Raw genomic sequence first — 8,764 nt, 5'->3', positions numbered from 1 at the left:
TTCCTACATATAAGCCAAGCTTCAGTTGCTAAGGAAGTCAGTAACTAGCAGAAAGAGATGCCGTTTGAAAGTATAGAAAAACCACCAATGCCTTATTGTGAAACAGCGCATCCACCAGCGGGTGAGCACAAATCATTAGATTAATTTAAAAGTTTGTTTATTTCGTATCAGCAGGGTAACATATACCCGCCAAGGATTCGTATTTACAATTTATTTTATATTTTTGAAATGACAGACAAGCATGTGACATAAAGAAACACACCGCAGGGCTTAAAAAATATAATTGATTTTAAGGAGTTGTACCACAGCTTCATTTACTTTTGAAAATAGGGTGCTAGTGTGATTATGCAAATTATTAATTAAAATTTTTATTGAAGCTCAACACCAATCCTCTACTTTTACATGTACTTTTGCCTTCAGTGGGATACGCCTCACCGATGGACCAAGTGACCATCCAGCAGCCGACAACAATTAATAAAGGTAGATAATAAAATGAATTCCTACGAAAACAGCCTAATAACTCGATCAGAGGTGTGATTGTATTAACTTGTTTATTTTCATCTAAGTGAAAAATACTTATAATTCTTCTTTAAAATCCCCAGCCTGCGGTGACTTCTAAGATGATTTTATGTGTCACACATCACACATTTATTATAAATGGATGCAATGATATAAATTCGGGGAAAACCAACTTAAACTAGAAAACAATTATTTGAAATTAAATCCTGGCCTGTATTCGAAATCCGAGTTGACCGCGAATGGTCAGATAATGCTTGATGCACACAACAAAGACCGCTGCTGCCTGCTTAGACGTTACAAAGAAGAAATTATCTCGCTCTAATACATCAACCCAATAAGGAAAAGTGCGAGTTGTTATTTTTCTTCCTCTGCTGAGAATGTTGAGGGAGCAGCTCTCTGTAGCATAATTTAAATATCAATGCGGCACATCTGAACGTTGCACATATAAAACCTTTTATGCTCTAAAATTCATTAGTGAAGGAATGATTAAATTTTGATAGTTGTTAGTAGTTTCGCCTTCCTTTTTAGCTGTTGATGCTGTCAGTTGGCCTTAAAGCTCTGGTTCCTGTCAAATATTGACAAAAATTATTTATTAAAATCTGCTTTTTTAGAGGCAACAAAAATGCTGACCAACAAAGGTTTTCCCATTTAATCCACGCATGTGTGGAATAAAAACAATGTATTTCCGGCCAGTCAATTCCAGCGGAAGTCTGCAAACATATCCATATTTTTCCTATATATTGTGATTCAGTTGCTATAAGGAGTCAGTAACTAATACCACTGAGCGTTCGTAAAGTTTTGAGAAAGCACCAATGTCTAATGAAAAAGCGCATCCACCAGCAGGTGAGCACAAATTATAAGATTTAATATTTGTTTATTCCGTATCAGCAGATTAACTATACCAGCCAAGAATCACCTCCTCGTCCAATAAAAGAAAGAAAATATATTTTGGAAACATAGGGAAAAATCATTAGCCAGTTCAGTGTGTTAAGATTATAATTTGGCTGTATTACAAACGTTTTCGTACTATAAATTTTAAGTTTATTCATTTCATTGTTATTCGATTGTTATAAGTTTTTCACGGATTTTATTCGTTCTGACTCTGATGATAAATTAAAATAATTCTCTTCTTCCAAGAGTGAAATAATGGTAAAATTCTATAAGCCAAATCTATTTTTTTCTATTTATTATTTTTTATTTGAAAAGGCACGCATTTGGCACCGCAGGGCTTCAAAAATATAACAACTGATTATTTAAGGAGTCGTCAAAACAGGATATAGAAAAGTTTACTTTGTGAGTTTAAGCGACGAGCTTTTACACAAATATAAGTATTTTTTATTAGCCACGCAGATAAATTGCAAGGAAAAAGCAAATTTAATTGTGTGATTTGAGGAAAAACTTGTACCTCACCACATTTTATATTATTTGCTATCTTATCGTAGTGTTTATTATACAAAAAGTCGTAAAATCTTCTAATCTGTACCGGGTCATCCTGATCAAATAAAATACTGTATCTCAGAAAGCCACACCGACTACATCTAGACAAAAAAGGCTCCATTTTTTTCATTGAAGCACTGCAGCGAACTTCTACTTTAGCATAATATAATTTTGCCCTCAGTGGGATTCGCCGCACCGATGGACCAAGTGATCATCCAGCAGCCGACTGCCAATAAAGGTAGATATAAAAAATTGAATTCCTATGAAATACAGCTTGATTATAAGTAAGATTGGATTAAATTTTACTTTAAATATATTTTAAAAACGATATTACATGGTGTTTCAGATGGAGCAGAGAACTGGATGCAAGCCCCCCAAGGCCAATCAAACTGCCCTCTGGGGTTGGAATACTTGAGCATGATCGATCAGCTCTTGGTGCACCAGAAAGTAGAACTACTGGAAGGTATGGGTTACAATTTTATCTAGATTAGTATTATTTTTTTTTATCAAATTGCTATTCTGAACAGTTTTGACTGGTTTTGAAACGGCCAATAAATATTTGGTGAAGAACAGCATGGGCCAGAATATCTACAGTGCCAAAGAAAGTAGCAATTGCTGTGTGAGGAACTGCTGCGGCTCCTTCCGGCCCTTTAACATGAAAATCTACGACAACGTCGGAAACATGGTCATTCACTTGCACCGCCCGTATGCTTGCCAGAGCTGTTGTTTCCCTTGCTGCTTGCAGGTTTTTAAATTTATACCTATAACTATCATTTAAATGCCAATGGCAATTCAACCTATTAAAATTTATCGCATTGCCCTCTCTGTTATTTTCAAATTCAAATTTTAGACCATGGAAGTAACTGCGCCTCCAGGGACATTGATCGGAACTGTGGAGCAGAACTGGAGCATCTGGAAACCACACTTCAGCATTAAAGATGCTGCTGGTGAAGTGGTCCTGAAAATCGAAGGACCCTGTTGCACGTGCAGTTGTGGCGGGGACGTCAATTTCAAGGTGCGCATTTAAATTATTCGCCACGCTTTATTCTTATTATCGGATGGTAACCCTTACCTAATCAGGTCCTGTCTGCCGACGGAAAAAGTGAAATGGGCATGATCTCGAAGCAGTGGTCCGGATTTGTCAGGGAAGCGTTCACTGACGCTGATATTTTCGGCATTTCTTTCCCCATTGGCCTGGATGTGAAGACGAAGGCAGTGTTGCTCGGCGCCTGCTTCTTGATTGTAAGCTGTGCGGCATCTCATTTTGCGTTCTAAATTAAACAAACAATGATTTTTTCAGGACTTCATGTTCTATGAGAGTAAGGCGAATAATAATCATTCTAGCGGTTTGGGAATGATTTAGTTGTAATATTTTTGAAATCATGAAATGACAACCAAATTAAATGTACGCTGGGAAAATTGCAATATTAGAGTGCACTTCTTAAACAATTTATAAATTTTATAAGTTATATTTTAGTATTAAATATTTCAAAATTTAAAGCACTTTGAAGATGTTCCAAAAGACATAATATAATTTTCATATTTCTTTAGTGTTAAGAATTTGATTATTCTAAGTCATCCTTAAAATAAATCTACCAACACAGCACTAACCCAACATTTTTTCTTGTTGAAGAACCCCAGCCTGGTATCTCTTACGATGATATTTATCACGAATTAATGAGCGAAGAAATTTTTGCTAGATGAGGATTTAAATTCGGGAACAACCAACTTTACCTACAAAAACAATTAATTAGGGTTAAATCCTGGATGGTAATCTAAACGCGAGTTGATCTTTGATCGCCAAAGGTCAGAATGATGGGTGATCACATCATGGTACACTCAACAAAAATCGCTTCTGGCTGCTACAGACGTTACAAACAATAAATTATCTCACTCTGGTGCATCAACCCAATAAGGAAAAGTGTGCGTGTTGTTATCTTTCGTCTTCTGCTGTGGATGTGGAGGGAGCATCTCTCTGTAGCATAATTGAAATAATAAAATGCGGCACATCTGAACGTTGTTCGTCAGATGAATTCGCGCAACACGAAGAGGAAGATGCGAAAGTAGCCCTCACGGCCACATGTGCTTATAAGAAAAGGATTCCAAACCCAGCTGCGGTACATTGCAATTTTTGAGTGAGTATATATGTTTAGTAATCAGTCAACTAGCATCAAGTTTAATTATTTGCAGGTGACCTAAAAATCTTTGAAAATTTAAATATCAAATTTTAGTAGTACAAGTAATTAAAATTCATCAACACCATATATTGTCTTGGAATCGTTGAATTTGCTTGGCCACGCTGCGAGAAAGCAGCTCCCGCAGATGTAACACCCAAAAATATACGAACACGTGACTGCGCTGCTATCTAACTACCATATTAGAAAATTTTATTGGCTACATAATTATCAACACGTTGCTCAGTCACATGTAATTCATTTTTTTGTACATCTCGAACAGAGATAAATGACAGGGCGAGTGACGGCATCCGCAAAATTAATTTTTGGTCTTTTTTTCATTTTGATGTTATTCGTTTTTTTAGAGCTGATGGCGAGGCAAATTCCTCAGTAATTTCCTGCAGTGCTAAACTTGTTTTTTTTTATGTGAAGCACTGCTGATGAGGCTTGAGGGGCCAAAACAGCTGCTGCGTTCAGTACTAAAACTTCCACGAGATAATTGTTTTCATTTCATTGCTCTGTCATATGTTTATCACCAGTTTTTAATTTTATTTTACGGTTGAGATTAATTTGGACATCTTCCTCAGCAAAACAAACTGTTCGTGAGTCGTAAATAAATTTTTAATGCCCATAAACTCTTTAAGACATCAATGATATTAATTGATTTATGATTACACGCAGATCTTGAAAATGGCGATGGTCAGCGTGCTTCTGTTCCTGAAGGACTTCCTGCTTGGCGGGCTGGCCGGCACCGTGTCCAAGACGGCGGCCGCCCCCATCGAAAGGGTCAAGTTGCTGCTGCAGCTGCAGGACGGCTCGGTGCAGATGCGAAACAGCGACAAGCGTTACGACGGCATCGTCGACTGCGTCCGCAGCGTACTCAAGGAGCAGGGCCTGCTCAGCTTCTGGAGGGGCAACCTGGCCAACGTGGTCCGGTACTTCCCCACGCAGGCCATCAACCTCGCCTTCAAGGACAGATACAAAGAGGTGAAATCGAGCGCTATTTTCGCGGCAGTTTTTCCTTGTTGAGCGTTGCTTAACGGAGAAGAGTGATGGCTGCGATTACATAGGTTCTCTTTTTTATAATTCAGTCAACTGCGCAGAATTTCAAGATGTTAATTAATTGTGCTGTTGTGACTCCAGTACAAAATCAAATGAGGAAACGATTCTGATGGAAATATTCATTTCCAATTAAATTATGCTTGTGTTTTTGGAGGCTTTAATTTCCAAGAGCAAACTAATATTTATTTAAATTCCTTAGTATTATGAAAAATTATCTCTAAGATTAAATTTGTATAGTATTTTTTAAAGGTGCTTATTTTATTCCAGCTGCAAAATTAAACAGAAATCTAATTTGTGTGGAAAATGATATTTTTATGTTTTTTTAGGAATTTCACGTTAAATTTAATTCGGCAGTTTAGAGTTTTGATTTGTAAAATTTTAAATTGCAACTGTTGTAAATTTGACTGTGGTTATTTCTATTCAAATACCTTTCCAATTTTTTTTTAATAATTTTAACATCATCAATTCCAGATAATGGAAATAAAAAGCATTCGTGCATTAATTTGATTACAAAATAAATATGAGGAGTATGAATTAAAAAATATTTCAAGCCATGCATCAACAATTAAAGAGTAAAAATTCAGCTCCACCTTCGCACTCTCTCTTTTGGTTATAGTCTAAATCAAAGATACTGATTTACAAAAAATAACAATTAAATTAATTTCTAGTCATCTCATGAGTTAGATCTTCTATTCCACAGCTCTTTTTGCGAGGCGTGGATAAGAGCAAAGACTTCTGGACTTATTTCGCCGGCAGCGTTGCTTCAGGGAGTGCAGCAGGGGCAACCTCCCTTTGCGTTGTCTATCCTCTCGATTTCGCGAGGACTCGACTGGCCGCCGACGTCGGAAAAGTCGACGACGAACGCGAGTTCACCGGTCTGTTCGACTGCTTCAAAAAAATCGTCAAGTCAGACGGGTTTTTCGGGCTCTACCGAGGATTCTGGATGTCTCTGATCGGCATTGTCATTTATCGAGGCGCGTATTTCGGATTTTATGACATTGCGAAAGAAGTGATCGGCAGTGACAACTTAAATTTCGTGACAAAATGGATTGTTGCTCAGGTATAAAGATCCTTACTATATTTTTACTTATTTAGGTTCCATCAAATCTAAAATTGAAATTGACGCCAAGATCATTTTTTTCCAACTAAACAGACCTTTTTAATAAATAAGAAAATTGGCGGGTTGTATAAATTTAAACCCTTAGCAATATTTTTGGGTTTTACTCACTTTATTTGTACAATTAAAATCCATCAAACAATTCAAATGAGAATTTTCTAAAAATTATTAAAGTTAAAATTTTTTAATAAAGTAATCTGCATCTGCCGACATTTAAATTTTAACCGGTGGTGTAGTGGTGTATCTAATTGTAAAGGATGCTAACCTCCTCAACCTTTAGGTTACCACGACCTTGGCTGGTCTGCTCGCTTATCCGTGTGACACTGTGCGGCGAAGAATGATGATGCAGTCTGGCTGCAGGAAAGACGAGAAGTTGTACTCGAACAGTCTACACTGCGTCGGCAGCATTATCCGCCAAGAAGGAATTTGCGCCTTTTTCAAAGGAGCGTTTACAAACATCGTCAGAGGCATCAGCAGTAGCCTGGTCCTCGTCCTCTACGACGAGTTTCAGAAGCTCTTCGAACTTCTCTTTCAAACGGACTCAAAGTGATATTTTTATTTTTGTTAATATCTGCGTGTTTGTGTGACTTGTATAGAACACGTTTTGCAGTGAGTAAAACTATAATTTATGATCCTCACATCAGTAAAATGTTACAAGCAGTTAAGCCCAATGTAAGTTTACAAAAAAATTACCGCAAGGTGGATATCCTTACGCTGTATAAAATTTCTGCTCTTCACGAAACAGGTTTTTAAACAAGTCGAAATTTCAGGCGTATTTTATCTCTTCTCTTCTCCGTCTGTCTGTTAAAAAAGAGAAGTGTGTTTCCAGGCGTATGTTTAAATACTCGTCCATGTCGGCTTTCTCAGCGCAAGAGTGCTCATTTTTTTAATGACTCCTTTGAGCGCAAATACAAGGAATGCTGATTTATGTTGGCTTGGCAACTGCCCAAGGTTATTATTCTTAACTTTGGGGTGCGCTTCAATTATAAACACTTCAAGCTTTACGATGAAAAATAATCTCTAAATTTGATGTCTAAAAATAACTTTGATGTATTTAAAATTATATTCAGATTTGGAGTTAAGTAAAAATCGATTGATTATTCTTATGTAGTATTTTTTATTGTAATCACGTCAGCTTACAAACTATTATCTTTTTCACGTTTTTTGTACTTTTTCTTTTACACGTTCTCTTTTTCGAACATCAGTCTCACTGCTTTAGCCGCCAAATCTGTGACAGAAAGAGAGAATTCACGATAAAAATGATGTTTTAGATTTTAATCCATCTCAGATTTCTTACCCGAAAGACTGGCTGGCAGCGTTGGCACTGGAGGCACTGCCGCCGAATCCACCACCGCCGAAACTCTGGCTGGCGGCGTTAGCACTGGAGGCACTGCCGCTGAATCCGCCGCCTCCGAAACCGCCTCCAGGGTAGTATCCGCCGCCTTGTGGTCTGTATCCGTGCTGGGGGCGGTATCCTCCTCCTCCTCCGTGTCCGTAGCCAGGGCGGCCGTACTGCGGAGACCTGACCACTCTGACGTTTTCCTCAGGAACCTCGTACTCTGGAGTCCAAAGAAATAATATTTTTTAGTGCACGATCGAGAGAAAAGGTGTATCAAAATCAAAACTTTCAAAATAAATGTTTTTTTATCAGTTTCTATCTAATTTAAAATCACAGATTCTGTTTTAAAGGTTGAGTTACGACCGAATTTTCTCTTTTCTGGCAAATTTCTTTTGTGAATTGAAGCAGGATTTAATTTACTCACCAATCACGGCATAGGGGAAGGCAGTGGCAGCAGCCACCAGGAGCAGCACGGCACAGGTGAAAAGGGCAACCTTCATGTTCGCAGTCTCAAGGAGCGAATGCAGTGGCCCGCTGTCGGCCTGCACCTTTTATACGCGAAGTGCGCTGGTTTGGATGAGCCGCACGTGGAACCGGTTCGGCCGGCGGCTTTCCTCGCATCCTGCGTCAGCAGGTTTCGCGTCTCGGAATCGCTTATTGCGATCTCGCGGTGATTATATAGACGAACTTTTTGCGAGCGTTGATCTCCCGCCTGCCGCGGGATAAGAATAAGAGATGATATGTCTAGCTGCCCTCAAATCAACGCACATATATACACACACACAAACAGCGCTCACTTTTGCTCATTTACCGTTTTCTAATCTTCGCTGATGATCGGGCTTTCTTTTTTTGGCGCAGGCGAATTTAGCGGTGTGTAAGAGTGCCACTGCAAATCAAACAGAGAAATCGACCTCTTAAATGTCTCAGTGACTTGCCATTATCTTATTAGGTTTAATTGGAATTAAGCCTGTCTTCTCAATTTGTTGGCTTTTTGGTTATTTTTCAATACAATTAAAATATAATACAAATGTTAGTGGAACATTAATAAATCATCTGGAAGAAATAAATGACTTCCCTGCAGTTCCCTCTGAGTTTATCAATATTTTCTAGTTATTA

The 8,764-nt window shown here is 38.1% G+C and overlaps 3 protein-coding genes across 4 annotated transcripts; 2 read left to right on the top strand and 1 right to left on the bottom strand.

Moving 5' to 3' along the window:
* The first annotated feature begins 2,034 nt into the window (after positions 1 to 2,034).
* On the top strand, positions 2,035 to 3,566 carry LOC135942668 (phospholipid scramblase 1-like). The gene is made up of 6 exons (XM_065488922.1): positions 2,035 to 2,194; positions 2,303 to 2,419; positions 2,484 to 2,701; positions 2,807 to 2,971; positions 3,037 to 3,198; positions 3,257 to 3,566. The coding sequence occupies exons 1-6, from the start codon at positions 2,155 to 2,157 to the stop codon at positions 3,317 to 3,319; spliced, it is 765 nt and encodes a 254-aa protein (XP_065344994.1). The 5' UTR covers positions 2,035 to 2,154; the 3' UTR covers positions 3,320 to 3,566.
* Positions 3,567 to 3,934: 368 nt separating this feature from the next.
* LOC135943416 (ADP/ATP translocase 1-like) lies at positions 3,935 to 7,541 on the top strand. 2 transcript variants are annotated; one of them, XM_065489938.1, is made up of 4 exons: positions 3,935 to 4,091; positions 4,812 to 5,117; positions 5,893 to 6,252; positions 6,590 to 7,541. In XM_065489938.1, the coding sequence occupies exons 2-4, from the start codon at positions 4,821 to 4,823 to the stop codon at positions 6,857 to 6,859; spliced, it is 927 nt and encodes a 308-aa protein (XP_065346010.1). In that variant the 5' UTR covers positions 3,935 to 4,091; positions 4,812 to 4,820; the 3' UTR covers positions 6,860 to 7,541. The 2 variants fall into 2 exon arrangements, with proteins under 2 accessions (XP_065346010.1, XP_065346011.1); XM_065489939.1 differs by lacking the exon at positions 3,935 to 4,091 and adding an exon at positions 4,618 to 4,732.
* LOC135943417 (uncharacterized) lies at positions 7,407 to 8,234 on the bottom strand. The gene is made up of 3 exons (XM_065489940.1): positions 8,073 to 8,234; positions 7,607 to 7,868; positions 7,407 to 7,537 (listed from the first exon to the last, which is right to left on the bottom strand). Exons 1-3 carry the CDS (start codon positions 8,146 to 8,148, stop codon positions 7,525 to 7,527), a joined length of 351 nt encoding a protein of 116 aa, XP_065346012.1. The 5' UTR covers positions 8,149 to 8,234; the 3' UTR covers positions 7,407 to 7,524.
* Between the last annotated feature and the right edge of the window lie 530 nt (positions 8,235 to 8,764).

The sequence above is a fragment of the Cloeon dipterum genome, chromosome 4 (genome assembly GCF_949628265.1).
Source record: "Cloeon dipterum chromosome 4, ieCloDipt1.1, whole genome shotgun sequence".
In the NCBI taxonomy this organism is placed as follows: domain Eukaryota; kingdom Metazoa; phylum Arthropoda; class Insecta; order Ephemeroptera; family Baetidae; genus Cloeon; species Cloeon dipterum.
Note: the sequence above shows the minus strand (reverse complement) of the source record. Positions and strands in the feature narration are given on the sequence as shown.

Bases quoted from the DNA above. Each gene is read 5' to 3' on its own strand.
- LOC135942668 (XM_065488922.1), top strand. From the start codon at position 2,155: ATGGACCAAGTGATCATCCAGCAGCCGACTGCCAATAAAG. The intron at 2,972-3,036 runs GTGCGCATTTAA...TTACCTAATCAG, and splicing joins GCGGGGACGTCAATTTCAAG to GTCCTGTCTGCCGACGGAAA. The intron at 3,199-3,256 runs GTAAGCTGTGCG...TGATTTTTTCAG, and splicing joins TCGGCGCCTGCTTCTTGATT to GACTTCATGTTCTATGAGAG.
- LOC135943416 (XM_065489938.1), top strand. From the start codon at position 4,821: ATGGCGATGGTCAGCGTGCTTCTGTTCCTGAAGGACTTCCTGCTTGGC. The intron at 5,118-5,892 runs GTGAAATCGAGC...TCTATTCCACAG, and splicing joins TCAAGGACAGATACAAAGAG to CTCTTTTTGCGAGGCGTGGA. The intron at 6,253-6,589 runs GTATAAAGATCC...CTCAACCTTTAG, and splicing joins CAAAATGGATTGTTGCTCAG to GTTACCACGACCTTGGCTGG.
- LOC135943417 (XM_065489940.1), bottom strand. From the start codon at position 8,148: ATGAAGGTTGCCCTTTTCACCTGTGCCGTGCTGCTCCTGGTGGCTGCT. The intron at 7,869-8,072 runs GTGAGTAAATTA...TTTGGACTCCAG, and splicing joins CTTCCCCTATGCCGTGATTG to AGTACGAGGTTCCTGAGGAA.